Raw genomic sequence first — 21,759 nt, forward strand, 5'->3', positions numbered from 1 at the left:
GTTAGACATTATCGTTCTTGTATTGTTTTATGTCTAGTGGTGTCTTTATCTTTATTGCAGCTTATGGTCCTGGCTTCCTGTGTGATGTGTGGTGAGGGCTGTGTCCGTTTGTGTTCTTGTGGACAGCACCTCTCGTGCATGGGTTCCAGGCTGTGTGTCTGTGGCAGGTACGTGTAATACTAGTTTATTTACCTGCCATTGCCATATGCTGTACATGTGCCCCTTTCCTTGCAGCCTGGCCACTGAGACTCCTGTTCGTCCGTGATGTGGAGGAACAGGTCGTCTTACTCTGCTCCTAGTCCAGGGCCACCCTGAGGGCTAGTAGGGATCTTAGGTTCCTGAGTATGAGCCCCCCTACCATCATGGTCGGCTCATACGGCTAGGAGACAGGGTCAGAATTAGGGATGTAATAGGAGGTGACCTGATTCCTGTCCTGGCCTAGCAGCTATCTTTCATATTGACATCCCACGGATTAGAGTTACCCCCACTCTGATCCGTGACAATCCTTTCCCTACACCTTGAATAATTTGTCCCTATTCTGTCCCTAGCGCCTGCTGACGTCTCTCCCTGCACTAAGTACACTGGAAAATGGCAGAATCCAAGATGCTTGAGGCTGATTATAAGGCTGTGACATCACAGGGCTGGCTTCGATCGAATTCCACTTCGTCAACTTCTATTCGCTCATCTCTAATTATTACTTTTAGGGAATACAAGTATTTACTAAAACATACATGTCAGGAGAGCGGCACAGTCCTCTGGTTTCAGCAGGCAAAGCTTTGTATGATGAGAAGTTATACATTGTATACCGTATGTCAGACTTTCTGTATCAGTTCCTCCGCATATGGTGAAAGCATTCATGTGGCTCCATGTAATCAACATATGCCAAAAGATGGTCCTTGTGGCACACATTGTGGGGATCCTGTGCTGGCATAAGACTTTTTCAACTGCACTGAAAGAGTAGCGACCTAAACTTTTTAGAAAGTAGGCGTCCTACAAATAAACGCATCTATAGGGTTTTCTGACCAACCTATTCCAAAAGAGGGTCCTTGTGGTCTACGCTGCATTGGCACGCGATTTTTTTCAACTGTTCTGAAAGAGTTACCATCTATGACTATTTTAGGTCATTATTATTATTACTATTATTTTTTATAACAAATGGGTGGATAGTTTTCTGGATATAGTTTTTGAAGTCACCCCGTGTATTCTACTTCCTGTCCTGGCTCTTTCACTTCCTCTTTGATAGGACTTTTAGCGCCACAGAAGACAGTCTCACTTAACTCTCTCAGTCAGACCATCACTGCGGCCAGAAAATAAACCTGTGTAGTGACTCAATTAGAGCATCACACATTACATTAATGAATGCAATGTTCTCCTGTAGGCTTCACTATGTAAGCCTATCAAGAGGACAGTAGAGTTGCCATACTGTTATCCCAATTCTATCATGAGGATTACTCTGTAGATAACACTGTAGTTTTCCCTCACAGCAGCAGTAAACAGACAATGGATTATCTATCTATTCAGCAGGACTTGTAGTTTGTGCTGGGTGCAATAGAAGGATAGGATTTGGGACTTAATTCTCAGTGACATAGTACTGCCAAAATGAAAAAATAAAAAGAGGCAAAAATCCCTAAAAAAAATTAATAATAATAATAATAATAATAATAATAATGTTTTCTGTGACTATTAAAAATAAGTCCATATGGAGATTTCCCTGATACATGCACCATATACAAACCAAAAACAAAACCTAAAAAAATTCCACACAGAAATACCGTAAAGAGATGTTACTTTTTTTTTTTTTTGGGGGGGAACTGCGCGTTCCACTTGAAATAAAATTTTTATTAACATAATTTTCTAAGAAGATAATTGGAAAGTGACCACCAATATGACTGCACTTCCTGTTGTCTATTTTGCCCAAAAAAAATGGCCACTCAGCTAAACCAAAAATAAATATATGTCTGAAAGTTAAAGAATCTTTTTTTAACCAAACTTTGGCTGATACTGAAACTTCTTATTTACTAATATGTGACCACTTTCTTATGTTTTGGGACGTAAATCATCTTTCAGTTTATGCAAAGATTAATAATGGAAGTGGCCACAATACAATTTCTATTTTTGCCTATGAAAAAGGCAAATAGTACAAGCCAGCTCGTAAAAATGTTCAACCATCTGACACTTCTTACAATAGTCACATGACCGCCTGCATCCTTTTTTTCATAGGAAATAATTTAAATTTCTGATTGTCCTGTGACAAGATTTGTTATCACTTCACAGCCATACATCACTTTTCTCCCCCTGGGAATAGTGAACTGCGCCGACCTGCAGTACCAGACACGGCCTGTGGACAGGAGTGGTGATGTCTCTAGAAAAAATAGCAGCCCTTCCTTTTTTAAAATCACCACCAAGAACAATGCCTGTTTCACCAATGTGTAGCCCAGGGTCATTACCTGTCAAGCTTCATGAACTCAAGACTGGACTTCCCCTTTAAGAACAACTGAAAGCGCAGGGTTAATAAAAAAATAAAAAATACTCACTTATTCTCCAGGAGAAATCCCAGTGATGTTAAAGTCAGGAGAATGTACAGGATCCTCAAAAGAAGCGTCATCTGCGTTAACACCTGTAGGAGAAGAAAAATAAATATTAATTTCATTTAACCCATTAACAACCCGACTATTTTGTTTTCAATGATTAAAGAGGACCCATCGCCTCTCCTGACATGTCCCTTTATAAAATAACAACTTTGAAGCTACGTTTTATCATTGTACACTGTTATTCCACCTAGAAATGTATGTGTACATTGTCAACTTGGTGTTACCATTTCCTTTCGCCAAAATGGGGGTGTCCTTACACAGTCAGATGCTGGCAACACTGATTGAACATTGCGAGAGAGTTCAGTGCCACACCCCACCCCCTGGTAACACCAGTTGGCAATTTATGTCTAAAGTTCCAGTAGGAAGAATAGAAGAACAGAACAACACAGGGGAATACAATTATTTACTAAAACAGACAGGAGAGGTGTCAGTTCCTCCTTAAGGACCATTTTTATTTCTTAGGCTACCCAAAAAGTTTTTTTTTTTCCCTTGACATGTAGAGAATTATTTATTATAATGTTCATAATAATGTTTTTTATTAAATTAGGCAAAAATTGGTACATATACTGTATTACTGTTAAATTCATTTAACCTTTACAATAGACTTCCTTCAAGCTGTAAAGTAACATCTGACTGCATAAAAAAACATTAAAAATGCAGCGAAAAACACTAAAAAAAATGCAAAAACACTAAGATTTGGTCTTTCATAGGAGACCCATTAGTCACAGACCGAGCTGAACTATTACTATTATTATTATTAATTATTATTATTGTTATTTAATTTTCTTTAAATATATATGTACAGTATATTTTTTTTTCAGTGTATATGTATAAATTGTCAGAATTTGAAACAAACATTCTAAATAACATCTATACTTACAAGTTTAGCTTCAAACATGTGCTGATACACAGCAAGTAGGAGAATAAAGTGAATGATTGAATATATCTGCATGGATTTTGAGAGTCTTGAGTCATAGGGTTCCTCATCTCCAGTAACCTGCATTCAACCAAAATGTTTAAAAATTAAATATGTGAAGTACAAGAATACATGCATGTTCTAGAAGTTACTATTCTGACTGTGCACAGCTCTGATTGGACCCATCCCAGTTTCTCTTAGGTGGATTGAACTTCTGTAGAACTTTGCAGCCACCATAGTCCCTCACTGGTGGAGTGAATTTCTGTGTGACTTCTCTCTACAGCCACCATAGTTCCTCATGGGTGGAGTAAAAGTCTGTTGGACTTCTCTCCACAGCCACCATACTGTAGTTCCTCATAGGTGGAGTGAAAGTCTGCTGGACTTCTCCCTATAGCTACCATAGTTCCTGATGGGTGGAGTGAAAGTCTGTTGGACTTCTCTCCACAGCCACCATACTGTAGTTCCTCATAGGTGGAGTAAAACTCTGCTGGACTTCCCTCTATAGCCACCATAGTTCATCATGGGTGGAGTGAAAGTTTGTTGGATTTTTCTCTACATCTAACATAGATCCTCATGGGTGGAGTGAAAGTCTGCTGGATTTCTCTCTACAGCCACCGTAGTCCCTCATGGGTGGAGTGAACTTATGTAGGACTTCTCTCAACAACACCACAATATTAACAAACAGCGAGTTAACATAACCTCAAACTAATAACCCTTCAATAACATAATCTAAACTTATCACATGTATAGCACACACTTAAGTGAAAAAAAAGTAGAGATCTCCATCCTAAGGTGCCATAGAGGTGGTCATTGGGTCCCAGCTGAGTTCACTCAATTTGCATGAAGAAATAGCATTCTGGAGATTCCTTGAATGAGATTTTGGGAGGACAAGCACTAAGCTAGTGCTGTAAGTAAAAAGGGGGTTTCTAGGTGTATAGCATTGATGACCTATCCTTAGGATATGTAATCAACATCTGATTGGTGTCAGTCCAGCACTCAACACCTCCACCAATCAGGTGTTTGAAGGGTCTGTGGCATTCCAGTGAGTGCTATGGTCTCCTCACTGCATGGCAAGTACAGCGCCATACATTATATAGTGGCTGCACTTGGTATTGCAGCCCAATTCTATTTGTTTGAGACTGGGGTGTACAGAGGTCATGTGACTGATGAACGTGATGTCACTGCTCAATGGAGCACTGCGGCCACTTCAAATAGCTGATCAACAAGAGTGCTGGGAGACGGACCCTCACCGATTAGATACTGGTGACCTATCATCAATATTCTACTCCCAAACAACCCCTTTAAAGAGGGCTATCCCAATGATAGGCTGCTTATCCATAAAATACATTCAGTGGCCTTATAAATGAGAAAACTTCTCTCCAACGTTCAAGCACATGACACTGATCAGTTCAGACTAATTGATTAAAATAACCACCAAAATAGCCCATAATCAATAAACACGACTCCAACCAGATAGGCTCACTCCAATCAGCAACGTAGATGACCCTCTCACCAACTGAATATCATGATCCCAACCGACCCTTGTAGTAAGAGAACCCTACCAACATGTGAAGAACAAAACCCTAACTTGTACCGTAACCCAAACCAACCCTCCTTACAAGTTATGTTCTCCAAAATTGGAATTGTGCAAAGTGATGTTAAATTATTTCAAAATATTTAACATTGTTTCCATTTTAAGTACAAAGGGGGGTCATTTATTATTAGATATACACCAATTTGTGGAGTATATCTGTCGCAGATTGGGTTGCAAAGGAGATTTGCAGCCGAATCTGCGACTTTTCCTTGCTCACGCCAGCTCTAAAAAAGGGGGTGTGACGTTGGTGGGGATGGGCCAGTCGGCCCGCCTCATTTATCATTTTTACGCCCGTTTTAGGCAAAGAAAATAATCTAAATCTACGCTAGGAAGGGAACTGGAGTAGATTTAGGCTGGGGGTAAATGCGCCAAAGTTATTTAGAGGCCGGTGCAAGGGGGCATCAATAAATAACTAGTGTTGAGAGCGAATATTAAAATCGATAATTTTTATTGGGAATATCGCCACTTTGAGAATTCGCAAATATTTCGAATATAGTGCTATATATTCGTATTCGCGAATATTCTAATCGCGAATTTATCGCAAATATATTACATTGCCGATTTTCGCAATCAAGAAAATATTGACGGGAGATCATGAATTTTCAAATTTATGGGGAATATTTGGCCAAACATTCCCGAAATATCGCAAATTCGAATATTGCCTATGCTGCTCATCACTATAAATAACCGCAAAAGTCCATATGAACAGCATAATACAAAACTACCACTTTATTGTCATGACCCAAACATCCAACCACTTGCAGAAAGCTTGGCCACAACGTCCCACCACATAAGAAAAGCAACCATTAGGTTTCTACCACATAAATAATATATCAAAACCCTCCTCCAGCTGTAACATTGCTCCATATTTCTACTAATCGATTAACATACCCCAAATCTCCTACTGCTTAACCTTGTACAACTGGACCAAAACACCCCTTGAGTAATTGTATCCTACCTACTACCTTAGTTAAATAACCCCCTTAGCTTACCACTTCAGTTATATAACCACTTGAATGAAAAATGTGCCACCTCCTACCGCTTTAACATTGTCTCAATGTTGATCAATAAAAGTTTAAAGCAGGCATCTCAAACTCCGGCCCTCCAGCTGTTGTAAAACTACAACTCCCACAATGCCCTGCTGTAGGCTGATACCTGTAGGCTGTCCGGGCATGCTGGGAGTTGTAGTTTTGCAACAGCTGGAGGGCCGGAGTTTGAGATGCCTGGTTTAAAGGCTATGTGCACCTTTCGAGGCAATTTTGTTTATGATTGCATTATACTCATTTTTGGCCCAAAATCATATTTTCAAATGGCCTTTATTAAAAATATTGAGCCGTTCTGTCACAAAGGGTTAACTGTTTCCCTAGCTGTGTGACCTGTATTTTTACTTGCCAGTCATCTTAAAATCCCTTATCTCTAAATTACTGAGAGGTCATAAAGTCTTATTTAAGCCACATTCTTATCAGTAAGATAAGAACTGAGCTATAATGAGTGTTTATAAGGTCAGAGAGCAAAGATGAGGAGTCTGTCAACTCCTAGTCTGACGGAAAAGTGAGAAAATTCAGATTCAGCTAGTAGAGCATCTCAGCTCTGTACAGAGAAAAGGACTCAATTTTTTTAATACCGACCGATTGAAAAAAATAGATTTTTAGCTCAAAATGAGTACAATGCAATAATTTTAAAAAAAATGCCCCCAAAGGTGTGCGTAGCCTTTAAGCTGCTACTAATGTGTAGTTGTAAAATATAACATCGACCTCCTACAATTTCATTGATATTCAGAAGTACTGACCATGCTAAACTGCTGACAGCACTAGGTAGGGATTGTGGAGAACAGAGTAATATCCTTTGTTAAGTATTTAGTATCAGGAGTTGTGACAATATGAACTTATTCTGCCAGGTTCTACTCCTTAAGTGTCCAGTAGGCAGAGCTTCACTGTGAAGTGCTCTCTGCATTTAGCTACTTCAAAGCCTCACCCCCTGAGTGACAGATGGACTGGTCTTCTGTTTGGGTGCTACAGCTGTCACTCAGCACAGAGAAAAGAAGTTGTGAAGCAGCCCAATGTATAGAACGTTTTACAGTGAAGCTCCGCCTCCAGGGAACTTGCTAGAGCAAAATCTGTCTGAATAAAACTTCATATTTACACTTCACCTGATGAGAAAAGTTTCAAAAAAGGTGTGTTTGTCTTGGTGCCACTAGCATCTACTGAGGGCTGTCAGCAGTTTAGCATGGTCAGAACTGCTGACAAACTCTCTTTAATCTTCAACAGCTGCAAAAGGCAGCAGGGAGCAGCACGGTGACTGTAAATGAATTAAATACATAGCAAAAGATTTTCCCTGTACATGGCACACATCAATCACTAATGTTCATGTCTATATGAAAATATTAAAATAAATTCTACGTCTAAATGTAAAAACCTACCTTTGGAAGTTCTTCTGAAAGCCCAAGCCGAGGTTTTCCAGGTCCCCACCCTGGTCCTTTAAATATTACAGATAGTTTGTTGGAGAAACCTGGGGTACTCCAAAATGTATTCCAAATGTAGACACAATGCTGCAGCTATAAAACAAATAATAAAACCTGTTTACATCCCGCATGAATATCTCTGATAGTTGCTACTGGGGCCCTTATAATTCAAAGAGGCAGCTAGCTTTTCAGCAGGGAATGGTGTGAGTCTGTCAGACTATGAATACAGCTCTAGAGTATAATACAGGCTGTAACAAATATAAATATATATGTACACAGTGACTCCACCAGCACAATAGTGAGTGCAGCTCTGGAGTATATTACAGGACATAACTCAGGATCAGTACAGGATAAGCAATGTATGTACACAGTGACTGCACCAGCAGAATAGTGAGTGCAGCTCTGGGGTATAATACAGGATGTAACTCAGGATCAGTACAGGATACGAAATGTAATGTATGTAACACAGTGACTCCACCAGCAGAATAGTGAGTGCAGCTCTGGAGTATAATACAGGATGTAACCCATGATCAGTACGGGATATGTAATGTAATGTATGTACACAGTGACTCCATCAGTAGAATAGTGAGTGCAGCTCTGGAGTATAATACAGGATGTAACTCAGGATCAGTACAGGATAAGTAATGTATGTACACAGTGACTGCACCAGCAGAATAGTGAGTGCAGCTCTGGGGTATCATACAGGATGTAACTCAGGATCAGTACAGGATACGAAATGTAATGTATGTAACACAGTGACTCCACCAGCAGAATAGTGAGTGCAGCTCTGGGGTATAATACAGGATGTAACTCAGGATCAGTACAGGATACGAAATGTAATGTATGTAACACAGTGACTCCACCAGCAGAATAGTGAGTGCAGCTCTGGAGTATAATACAGGATGTAACCCATGATCAGTACGGGATAAGTAATGTAATGTATGTACACAGTGACTCCATCAGCAGAATAGTGAGTGCAGCTCTGGAGTATAATACAGGATATAACTCAGGATCAGTACAGGATAAGTAATGTATGTACACAGTGACTCAACTAGCACAATAGTGAGTACAGCTCTGGAGTATAATACAGCATGTAACTCAGGTTCAGTACAGTATAAGTAATGTATGTACACAGTGACTGCACCAGCAGAATAGTAAGTGCAGTTCTGGAGTATAATACAGGATGTAACTCAGGATCAGTACAGGATAAGTAATGTAATGTATGTACGCAGTGACTCCTCCAGCAGAATAGTGAGTGCAGCTCTGGAGTATAATACAGGATGTAACTCAGGATCCGTACAGGATAAGTAATGTATGTACACAGTGACTGCACCAGCAGATTAGTGAGTGCAGCTCTGCAGTATAATACAGGATGTAACTAAGGATCAGTACAGGATACGAAATGTAATGTATGTAACACAGTAACTCTACCAGAAGAATAGTGAGTGCAGCTCTGGAGTATAATACAGGATGTAACTCAGGATCAGTACAGGATAAGTAATGTAATGTATGTACACAGTGACTCCTCCAGCAGAATAGTGAGTGCAGCTCTGGAGGATAATACAGGATGTAACTCAGGATCAGTACAGGATAAGTAATGTAATGTATGTACGCAGTGACTCCTCCAGCAGAATAGTGAGTGCAGCTCTGGAGTATAATACAGGATGTAACTCAGGATCAGTACAGGATAAGTAATGTAATGTATGTACACAGTGACTGCACCAGCAGAATAGTGAGTGCTGCTCTGAAGTATAATACAGGATGTAACTCAGGATCAGTACAGGATAAGTAATGTATGTACAGAGTGACTCCACCAGCAGAATAGTGAGTGCAGCTCTGGAGTATAATACAGGATGTAACTCAGGATCAGTACAGGATATGTAATGTATGTACACAGTGACTCCTCCAGCAGAATAGTGAGTGCAGCTCTGGAGTATAATACAGGATGTAACTCAAGATCAGTACAGGATAAGTAATGTAATGTATGTACGTACGCAGTGACTCCTCCAGCAGAATAGTGAGTGCAGCTCTGGAGTATAATACAGGATGCAACTCAGGATCAGTTCAGAGTAAGTAATGTAATGTATTTACAGAGTGACTCAGCTTTTTTGTGGATTATTTTATGTGTATTAAAGGTCTTTTACAGGCTGTGAATCTTCACAATTCTTTATAGTTCTTATAAAAATATGTCTTTGTTTTAAAATAATATAAAAAGTAAAAACTAGCAGAAAATTTCAGCTCAATAAATGTTTATAAACACCAGGCGGATCAGCATGAGTCGAAGTTCAACACATTTCCCACAGTAAATGAAGCGTTTTACAAGGCAATGAGTAAGTATTTCATCCAGAGCTGTAATCAACAAGGAAGGTGATGATGAATAGACACAAACTGGAACTCATCTGAGAGATCCGAATGGCTAATTAGGATTGGTCATCACGTTATATACACAGAGTGAAGCAAGTGAACATTATAAACAAGCAGCAGAGTTATTGATTAATAGCATTCAGATCCAAGCTTGGAGTCCTACACAGCTGCACCTAAGCAGTAAGGACATTGCCAAAGTGGAGTCAAAAAGACTCCAAAGAAGATTAGAGGGTCATGTAGTGTGAAACCTTATAGGGGGGTCCCATCAATGTACTGTAGTAGAAGTGCTATCATATTAAGAGCAGAGGTGGTAGGCAGTGATGTTTCAAATGGCGGCAACCAACATAGTCATTGGCCATTATGTGGTCAGATTTTATTAAATCTTCCTAGCCCCTTTGATAAGTTTCTTTTAAGGGTTTGGGTTCCTGAAATTGGGAACATTTTTCAGGAGTTCTTACCGGTGAAAGGATCACCATTATAGTAAATGAAGCCCATTAGAATCTAGACGTAAGGCATGTATGGGGTGAGAGTCTCAACTTTATGAGGGATTCTTTTGACAATTAAAATTTGAGGGTCAAAATCATTTTAAATTCACTCAAATTTTACAGACTGTTTGTGAATTTACCAATGTTGATCCTGTTATAAGACTGAATGAATCAAAAAGTTCTGATTCTACCAAACCCAACTTTTCTGTGATTCAATTTGAGAGAAAGTCTGTGATCTCTACACGTCACTCTGCAAACTGAAAGAGGAGGGTAAAGAGAGGGAAATATTAGCCTATTGATAACTTTTAATTATTAAAATTGAAAGTCGTTTCTCTTACATTTAAAAGGAAAGTTCCATTAGATAGGTATATATATATATTTTTTTTTTTGTTAATTTTTGACTATTTTTCCTTTTGGCAATACTGTGCCAATTAAACTTACCGTAAGTACAAAATCTTGTCCTTCTGTTGTACTATCTGAAGAATAATTCTTGTGATAATAGTAGGTGTGTAATTAGGACAACAGTGTGGCAACTCTATTGTTCTCTTGATAGGCCTAAATAAAAATGTCCACAGAGGAGCACTATATTGATTAGTGGGTGGAGATTGCCCTAATTGACTCACTACAGGGGTCCCTCTCTGGCCTCTATGATGGTCTGACTGAGGGAGTTGAGCGAGACTGTTTGCCATGCTTAGAAACCAAATAAAAGGGAAGTTAAAGAGTCAGGAGAGGAAGTACGTAGAATACATGGAGTGACTTCAAAAAATATATCTATTAAATTCTATCTATTTTTTTATAAAACTACATATAATATTCACATGTATGCTGCTAATACGTGATAAAAAAAACATTTGGATGGAAGTGTCCCTTTAAGCTGTTGCCAGTTTTACAAAAATGGATACTAATGTAACAATGATGGCAATAGACAAGTTTGTTCCTATTCTACACCTGAAGGTCTGTGAAGGACTCTGAGTAAAAAAAAAAACCTGATGTGGAGTCCCACACCTTCATGGCTATTTTTGTAGATTTTTTTTGTCATCCAATTCCCCTGCCACAGAAGTGTTTTGGCACTTTTGACTTTGAGAGGTGTCAGAAGACCTGCATGCAGCCCTCTAGTTCCTAGCTCAATAAATCTCCACCCAGGACCTTCTTGCTCTGTCAAAGGCACTTGAGGTAACTGAGTGCACCCATGCATGGTCAATTTTTTTTTGCAGAAGAGCAACTGAGCCTACCCTTTGTATGTGATGTCAATGCTAATGGAGCTTACCTTTAGGGATACAACGCCCTGGATTTTGAGGGAGATCTTCAATCAAGATAGCGGCTGGCTGTTCGTGCTCAAACGGATTAGGCAAGTATGATATTTTTCTATTTTTTACCGCCATTCAGGGAAAATCGATTCAGTACCACGGAGCATGAGGAAATTCGGCTTCGCAGAGAATCAAATTTTCTCTGAAATTCTGATCGAAGTCCACGTTGTGGAGTTCAATTCGCTCAACACTACTCATTATGACTGGATTTACGGAGGTTGCGGAGCGGTGCTCATTCTTGAACTCCTTGTTGCGGGAAGAGGTAACAAACAATACTATATAACGACATACAATATCCCAATATCCCGGAATTACCTGGACGTTAAATGGTTCAAAGGTATTGATCGGGTGGGTCAGACCGTACACAACTTTCTCTTTTTCCGGCACAAAAGTTCCTTAAAAGCAGAAAATAATAAATCAAGGTCAGAAATAATACACAAAGATCCAGGTAATTAATTTTCTTTTCCGCATCATCTATCTACCTAATTTCCAGGCTTTTCTCTTGACACTGTGTTGCTGTAGTTAAGTCAACAAATGCGTATAATTAGCTCCTTTAAAATGTATTTATAGGATGGCGTAATCTATCACTCGTATATATCATTTCATGTGGCTGATTGCAGTCAGTCCGGAGCCAGGAGTCCATTCTGCAGCCTGAGCCAAGTATCATAATTCAGCAAACTTTACAGACGCAGGTCGCTCTTAGCTGGGATATTGATGAGCTCTTACGTGAGCAATCATCTCTGATTACACCGAGGGCTCGTAGATAAATGACTAGAATACTGAGCATCACTCTCAGGAAAATAATAAAAGACAAAATAAACACCATACAAATTGGAATAGAAAATGTAAAAAAAAAAGTAAAAATATAAGTGGCACTGTACTTTCGGTAAAGTTTTGATATGTCATAGGGAGCCAGGATATTTCAAAAGTTTCCCATACTTACCATAGATTTACCATACTTCACATAGATTTATTGAGCTTTAAAAATATATTTTTTCATTGGCAAATTCTCTTAAAATTAAAATGTAATCACATTTTATACAATTTAAATTTGGACAATTGTGCAAATTTTTTGTAGAGTTTTTACATAATTTCCAAACTTAAAAGTGGCACTGTACTTTCAGTAAACTTTTGAGATGTCAAAGGGACATATTAAAATTTCTGATTAGTGGTGGGTCTGAGAGCTGAGACCCCCCCACCGATCTCTAGAATGAGGGGAGAGAACCGCTTGCTTAATGCATTTTCTCTCCTCTCCGCAGGACAGGAAGTGAGAGGGACTCAATGGAAAGTCTATGGGCTTATCTCGCTCCTGTCTCATGCAGCAAGGACAGAGTGCTAAGCAAGCACTTCTCTCCAATCATTCTGGAGATTGGTGGGGGTCTCAGCTCTCAGACCCCCACCAATCAAAACTTTTAATATGTCCCTATGACATATCAAAAGATTACTGAACGTACAGCGCCACTTTTAAGTTTTTTGAATGTAAAAACAGCCACAAAAAATTTGCTCAATTGTATCAATTGAAATTGTGTAAAATTTGATGACGATTTAATTAAAGAAGAATTTGCCAATAAAAATATTTTTTAAAGCTGAGTAAATCTATGGTAAGTCCTTGAGTCTTCTTTTCAAATCACCTTATGAAAGGTTCTGCCAAACCAGTTCTTAAAGGGATTATCTAGGGATTTTTTTTTAATGTAGGAGAATAGAGTAAAAATGGTGGGGGGGAGGGGTAAACAAGACTCACCTCATTGTTTCCTCGATGCTGCTCTGTTCCCCACTTCTCTCCAGTTCCTTCTCCAACTCAAGAACCAGGAGATGGCAGGAGATGCCTGTATAGCCAATGACTGGCCACAGCCGTGACCTGCATCACCCAGTGACTGGCTGAGAAGACATTTCCAACCATTTCCTGTGTGTCAAGTCAGGACCGGGACATAAAAAAGCAGAAGGAACTGGGGTGGCATCGGAATGGCAGTGAGGCGAGATCGATTAGTTGAGTAACGCAAAGTATTTTTTTATTAACTAGAGATGAGCAAATTGATTCTAAATGAATCAGATTAAACCAGTTTTTTTTTGTAAATTTGAGTTGCATCTGAATCTGAATTTTGAGTTATTTAATACTTACACAGTTATACAGGGCAATTGGAGCACTATAGACTTGGGTAGAATCGAATCAATCAGTGTCAAATTGATGAGTAAAATTTTTAGCCATTAGCTTTTTTCAATTTTTAACTTATTAGGGTCCTTTAAAAAAAATAAAAAAATTCCTTACCTCTACAGAAAACTCTTTTAAATGGGTTTTCAGGTAGTAAATTTTGATGACCTATCCCAAGGATAGGTCATTAATATCAGATTGGTGGGGATCCAAAACCCGGGACCCCCACAGATCTCTTTCTAGGCCATGTGATGTCACCATACATCGGTCACATGGCCAAGTTGCAGCTCAGCCCCATTGAGGTGAATGGGGCTGAGCTGCAGTACCAAGCACAGCCACAGTACTGTGTACAGCATTGTGCTTGGGAGAGATGCCGAGAGCCGGCTGCGCTTACCAGAGATCCCCAGCCTATCGGCAAGAAGTGCCAGGACTCGGACCCCCGCCGATCTGATAATGACAATTTACTCTGAGGATAGGTTATCATTATGTATCACTGGATAGCCCCTTTAAATATGAAGCAGTATCAGAACAGGGAATATTGATTGTCCGCCAATTTATTTAAACAAAATAGATTTTTTTTTTATTAGGAACACAATGGAAACTGTGAGTCAAGGAATTGCAATTACTGCTTTTTTAATTACCCCTCCCTTTTGGTTCCATATAATATCATGCATCGTATTGCATTGGTTTTACAATCTTCTTATAACTTTGCTATCATATTAATTGAATTATACAAATTACCGGCTCATGCTGCTCACCTATCTTTTCTGCCGCACAGACTCTGTCTGGTGCCCTATGTATGGAGATATTCTCTCTTTGACCAATGCTTCCCTACTCCTCAATATACATGGCATCTGATGGAGCATAAAGATTATTTTTCTCTGTGATCCTAATTAGGAACATAGATAAACGCCCCATATATATGTATGGGCGCCACATAGCGGCCCCGCAAGATGTTCAGGGGCGTAGCTATAGGGGAAGCAGGGGAATCGGCTGCTTTGGGGCCTGAACTCAGAAGGGGCCCACCCAGGAGGAGGACTAAAATATTTTATTGACAGGGCCCCTCAACAGTATTATACAATGACATTATGTACAGTGACACTGTAGGAAACGGACAGGGCGGCTGCCGGCCGATCCTGACTATCCACAGGAGTGGGAGTTTCATGGGAGGAGGCGATTGCGAAGTTGCCTGGGAGGCCCTGTTCAAAAATTTGCTGTGGGGCCACTGAAGACGTTGTACAGAGGCATAATATGGCCCTGTGCGTGAACCCTAAGGCTGACTGCGTTATACTGCCATTATAGTGACCACAACACCCAAACCAGTTCCAAAGTTGCACTAAACCAGGGATGCCCAACCTGCGGCCCTCCAGCTGTTGCAAAACTACAACTCCCAGCATGCTGGAACAACCTACAGCTATCAGCCTACAGCAGAGCATGATGGGAGTTGAAGTTTTACAACAGCTGGAGGGCCGCAGGTTGAGCATCCCTGCACTAAACCAAAGGAAGACTCTGCTCACCTCTCATTTCTTTCTTCACTTTTGGGATGTATGCCAGGAAAGCTCCGGGTGCACATACCGAATGATATACACTGGTTTGGTACACTTTTCTTTTAATGTGTAGAGAAGAGTAGTGCATTACAATACAAAGGGCATGGTAAGAAAAAACCCTATCTAAGGGATGCTCAACCTGCGGCCCTACAGCTGTTGCAAAACGACAACTCCCAGTATGCCTTAATAACTGTAGGCTGTCCAGGCATGCTGGGAGTTTTAGTTTGGCAACAGCTGGAGGGCCAATGGTTGGGCATCCCTGTTCTATACTATGTGGAATCAATGGCCATCTTATGTACAGTGGTATAGTCCATACCATCCGAGTCTTATATCAGAAAATACTCCTGACATCACTGTACATCTGAAAGAAGCAAAAAAGTCATGTTCCTGGAGCATTTGTCCACTCTATGGCTCTATAGTGGTTGGTCCAGTGTGGTACAGTAGCATCAAGCTGAGAGAGCCTAAAGATAAAACAGAGGGAAACTCACCAAATATCCTGTCCCAGATGATCAGCGTGCCACCATAATTAGAATCTATGCAGTATGGATTTCTACCTGTAAATAATTTATAATAATTGTTATCTGCATAAAAAAAAACACTGTTCAAAGTACAGTAATGACATCATCATCATGATCTCTGGTAGGTGACATAAGCTCATGAGAATGCTTAAAAAGAACCTGTCATCAACTTTATGCTACCCATACTAACGGCAGCAAAAAGTAGAGACAGGTGAGTTGATTTCAGCGGTCTGATTTATAAGTTACAAGTAAGTGGTTGCCGAGAAACAACATCACAATCATTGCAGACTGGGCCTGGAAAAGAGTCACGGCCACCTGAGAAGAGTCATGGTTGGGTATTCATGAATTCCTGCTCTCCCTGCTCTCCTGCTGACTGACAGACATCAGCAGGTGGGCGGAAGAGCAGGAGATTATGAATAACCAGGACTCTTTTCAGGTATATTTGACTCTTTTCAAGGCCTGGGCTGCAACGATGGTGCTGGTTCTCGGCAACCGCTTACATTTAGCTCATGAGTGACACACCGCTGACATCAGCATTTCTGTCACTAATTTATGATGCCCTCAGTACGGTCAGCATAAAGTTGATGACAGGTTCCCTTTAAACAGGAATATCCTCCAGCCAATGGTGTGCATAGAAGTGGGAGAGGTATATCACTGGGTATACTTACACCACCACGCCCTATCTTCAGTAATGCTTCTTGAGCGCATTTTTTAAAAATTCATCCGGTTCGCCGAATTTTTGGAAAAAAATAGGTTCGATCTGAATTTATTCGCTGTGAATCGCGTTAAAAAACTGCTATTTCCTGTCTGCAGAGAGCCTTTATAGTGGTGTAGAACACTGTGCCTTGCAGTAACACGCATAGGGATTCTGCTTTGGTAGTGAAACAATACTGTGAGTCCGTATGACATGCAGATGACAGGTGTCGCTCTTAGAATCACTGCACACTTCACTTATTTGGGCAGTCACAGGGCCAAAACTGACCAAATGAACTCAGCCTTACAGGTTGATGTTAGCGTCAAGAAGAAGCTCACTCCTTTTACACCGTCATCAGCTGATTCCACATAGATGTCTACAGAACCTGTTCTATTAAACGCTTATACAAGTAGAGCCCCCCAACAGCATGGAGAGAGTGTCAGGAGTAAGTTTGTGTTGACGTCACTGATTATTTTGCTCTTCCTTTGATTCGTCAGAACAATAACCCCCAAAAAGCGGATCCTGTCTGTTGAGCATCCGCCTTCACTCGGTCAGCATTTGGTCTGTAATCCATCAGTATTACTAATGCCAAAAATAACAGGAGTGGATCCAAAACAGAGATTAAACGTGAATGAAATAGTTGCATGTCTTCTGTGTTTTGTACCCACTGCTTTTGGCTACCAAATCACAAGCCAATTCTGATGGGATCATATAGGCCTTACAGCTGCTACACAGACAGGATCCATTATGCGTCTCATTTTTCCTTCCTTCTGACAGATAAGAAGGGTCAAATAAATGATGATGTGAGCCAGGCCGAAAGGCAAAATAGTGGCCCAGTCATAAAGGGGGGGGGGGGGGGTGCGAACAGCATGAGATGTCCACAGAGTGGCCCTATGACATAGTGGTGAGGTGAAAGCAGCATGAGGAGACCACAGAGAAGCCCAATGACAGAGTCTGGAGGTGGCAGCAGCATCAGGAGTAGGCCACAGAGTGGCACAATGACAGTGTGGAGTTGGCAGCAGCATCAGGAGACCACAGAGTGGCACAATGACAGAGTGTGGAGGTGGCAGCAGCAGTAGCATCAGGAGGAGGCCACAGAGTGGCACAATGACAGTGTGGATGTGGCAGCAGCACGAGGAGGCCACAGAACGGCAAGGTGACATAATGTGGAGGTGACAGCAGCATCAGGAGACCACAAAGTGGCAAGGTGACATACTGTGGAGGTGGCAGCAGCATCAGGAGACCACAGAGTGGCAAAGTGACATACTGTGGAGGTGGCAGCAGCATGAGGAGACCACAGAATGGCAAGGTTACATAGTGTGGAAGTGGCAGCAGCATGAGGAGACCACAGAGTGACCCGGTAACAGAGTGGGGAGGTGGGTGCCAATACGAGTACCAGCTGAAGATGGTGGATGAAAGAAGGAGCACTTGGCATCAGATGTGTGGCCAGGCAGGACAGCTTTTCAAGGGCAAACTCGGCCAGTTGCGGCCACAAATCCAGTTCGGCTGCCCAGTAGTCCAGCGGATCTTCAACGTGGGGTGAAAAAAGGTGCTCATCAGCGACTCTAGACTCAGGCTGCTGCTGATGGAGCTGGTACTGCTCCTGCCATCCCACCCCAGCGTCCATAGCAGTGGAACGTGAGCGCATAGGGCCCCCCGGTCAGACCTGCTTGAGGATGGACGATGGCGCAGATAGGCAGCGGCCAACTCACTACATAGGATGTCTTTATAGTAGTTCAGTTTGTCCTCCCTATCAGCGGGTGGAAAAAAGGCCCCCATTTTGGACCGGTAGCGAGGGTCCAACAAGGTGGAGAGACAGAAATCATCCCTTTGCCGAATTGTGACAATTCGGGTGTCACTACGCAAGCAAGTGAGCATGCATCGGGCCATTTGTGCCAGTGACTCAGAAGGACTCTCTGCCTCCATCTCCACTACATACTGCCATGGTGTGTCTGGGTCATCTGCCTCATCTTCCTCATTGCCCTGTAGCTCTTCTGGTTGCTCCTGTTTTTCCTCTCCTGTCATCTGTGTAGAAAAACCACCTATTTCGCTACACATTGCTTGTGCTCCAATGTCCTCCTCCTCCTCCTCCTCCAGTTCAGCCCCCACAGGGCTCATGTGGCCGTGAGATATAGGCACCATGTCTTCAGTCTCCTGACCAGCCAGATTTACCAGTATCTGTTCCAAGACATGAAGCAGTGGAATGACATTGTTCATCCCGTAGTCCTGGCGAACCGACAAATAACGTGGCGGCCTCAAAGGGCCTGAGCAAACAGCAGGTGTCTCGCATGAGCTGCTACTGGCTGACATCGAAGTTACACAGAGGAGTACTCCTGTCTGTTTGGATCATCAAGAAATCATTTATGGTCTTTCTTTGTTCGTATAGTCGGTCCAACATATGGAGGGTGGAATTCCAATGGGTGGAAACGTTGCATATCAACCTATGGTATGTAGGGGGATGCCATTCTGCCGCTGCAGCTCAAGGAGGGGGTGCTTTGCGGTTTACGAGTGGCTGAAGTGCATGCAAAGTTTCCTGGCCATTAGGATGTCTTGCAGATGGGTGGAAGTCTTCAGGAACCGCTTGACAACCATAATGAACACATGTGCCATGCAGGGCGCATGGCTAAGCCCTCCTTGACGCAGTGCCGACACCATGTTCTTCCTGTTGTTGGTCACCATGGTTCCGATTTTCAGTTGTCAAGAAGAAAGCCAGGATTCGATTTCTTGATGAAGGACACGGAGCAGTTCCTCCCCTGTGTGACTCCGTTCGCCCAGGCAAATGAGGTGCAGAACAACGTGACACCGCCGTCGCCTGCACATGTGGTATGCTGGTGGGGCACTGTGAATTATTCCTGCAGTGGAGGCTGAGGTCACGGTGGAGGATGAGGAGGCAGAGGAGGACATTGTTGCAGGACCAACGGCTTGAGAACGTGGAGGCAGAAGCGGCGTCACCTGGCCGATTTGCTGGTGTGGCTGGGCATGAACCACATTTACCCAGTGGTCCGTAAAGGACATGTATGTTCCCTGACCGTAGTTACAGCTCCACACGTTGGCGCTGCCGTGCACTTTAGCAGACACCGACAGGCTCAGGGACTGGCCCACCTTCTGCTCTACATGTGTGTGCAGGGCTGGTACTGCCTTTTTGGCAAAGAAATGACGACTTGGGACTCTCCACCTCGGCTCGGCACAAGCCATCAGTTCTCTGAAAGGTGCAGAGTCCACCACTTGGAAAGGGATGGACTGCAGCACCAGCACAATGAAGTCTTTCCTACCACTGTCCCTAGCGTCTGCAGACATCTCTCCCTGCACTACTGTAAGTACACTGGAAAATGGCTGAATCCAAGGTGCTTGAGGCTATTTATTGGGCGGTGACATGACGGGGCTGGCTGGCTGCTGATTGGCTGCATGCATGGCATTATGGGTGATCCTGCCTTCCCAGAGTTCCTTACTTCATGTCCTCACACGTGCAGCATCCATTTTATTTATTATTTTTCCTGAAATTCGGATCAAATTCCACTTCTTTAACTTCGATTCGCTCATCTCTAGTTATAACATCCAACCAGGAGACCACTAAGACACCATATAGAGCAGGAGAAATGCTGTAAAATAGCTCAATACAGAGAGCACTTCACTGTAAAGTTTTGACTCCAATGCACTTGCAGGAGCAGAATCTGGCAGAATACTTCTTATTCACACTACTTCTGCTAAAATCTCCACAAATGGTGTGTTTGCTTTGCTCTCTCTAGTCCCTACCTAGCGCTATCAGCAGTTTAGCTTTGTAAAAACTGCTGTAAAAGACTCCCTTTAGGGCACATTAAAATTTACTTTGGATTCTTTGTATTCCCATAATTCCTCCCTCAATAGCAGAAAGAAATCAAGGAACATACCATGATGGACTCGATGATGACTTGGTGTGTTGAGGATCAGTTCCAGCGGACCCAGATTGTTTATGAGCTGCATAGAAGAACATAATGATATGGTAATTAGGAAATAATTTTACGAGTTTATGTATTCCACAGATGGGCGAATCAATTCAATTCATTACAAATTTCCCAAAAACTTTGATTTCTAGCAAATTCCTTGGATTCATAATGCACAAATTGTTCAAAAAGGCATTTTACATATCAGCCTACAAGTAAGAGAAGTTAAAAAATAAGGATCACATGATCCTGCCCAGTATATTCCCCATAATGCCTTCTAGTCAACCTCAGCCAAACATGAAGGGCTATAGACATGTCAGTAAACGTGTCATAGGCACTATATGAGATCCCAGCCGTGATCTGCCATGTTTTTCTGGGCTTGTACATTGGGGGGATATATCTGTTAGAAAGATCTTACATAACAACATAGTATGTAAGGCTATAAAACATACATCTGTCCGTCTAGGTCAGCCTGATAGTTTAGTGTCAGAGAGTTTATTTTTCACAGTGAGGAGAAGACAATAGCTAGTTGGACGTATCATTATAATTTTAGGTTTTAGAGACAGAGTGAGTCTCACATTGTGTACCATATTCAGACTTTCTCAGGGAGGCTGGTAGCGGCAGTCATTTGTCACACGGCTTGTGTTAGTGTGCAATATACCGTAAAACTACACTACTGTGTTAGTAATGTGAATCAGCCCAATCTCTGCCACATCATTCACAATCAAAACCAATCAAAACCAAAACCAATCTTTCACAATATGATGTTGTAAGTGTGCTGCCTGAAGCTTTGGTGTCCATCACAGTTACTGTATTTTGCAGTTGACTCTGCCCAATTGTACTATTTTTTAACAAAGTATTTGTTTTAAAAAATTAAATTGGTCAGTACAGATTAGTGTATGTGATCTGACATATTGGTCTGTGTCACAGTTGCCAACAAATATTTGGTTTCACTGGGGACTGGCTATTTATCACTGTCCCAATGATACCACTGCTGCTGTCTACTTGTCCTTTATGTTCAATTCTGTATGGTTCTATTACTATGTCCACATAGCTGCACATCTCCTGCTTTTTCTATTATCAATTATGTGTCACCACCAGTTCTGTGAGAAGGTCTGTTAGACATTCTTCTCTACCTATTGCATGAGGTTCTTTGTTTTGGTTTCACTTTGTCATCTCCTTTCCTTCTCCCAGCTGTCAAGTATTTACACTA

The 21,759-nt window shown here is 41.7% G+C and overlaps 1 protein-coding gene across 1 annotated transcript in view; it reads right to left on the bottom strand.

The window, feature by feature from the left end:
- Positions 1–21,759, bottom strand: part of AGMO (alkylglycerol monooxygenase) — a 241,059-nt gene that overhangs the window by 106,773 nt on the left and 112,527 nt on the right. The window contains exons 6-11 of the mRNA XM_040431290.1: positions 20,514–20,580; positions 15,903–15,968; positions 12,034–12,113; positions 7,521–7,655; positions 3,472–3,588; positions 2,535–2,617 (exon numbers count right to left, since the gene is read on the bottom strand). Of these exons, the coding sequence (XP_040287224.1) occupies positions 2,535–2,617; positions 3,472–3,588; positions 7,521–7,655; positions 12,034–12,113; positions 15,903–15,968; positions 20,514–20,580 (548 nt within the window). The remainder of the gene's footprint in view (positions 1–2,534; positions 2,618–3,471; positions 3,589–7,520; positions 7,656–12,033; positions 12,114–15,902; positions 15,969–20,513; positions 20,581–21,759) is intronic.

This window comes from Bufo bufo, chromosome 5, assembly GCF_905171765.1.
Source record: "Bufo bufo chromosome 5, aBufBuf1.1, whole genome shotgun sequence".
NCBI lineage: Eukaryota > Metazoa > Chordata > Amphibia > Anura > Bufonidae > Bufo > Bufo bufo.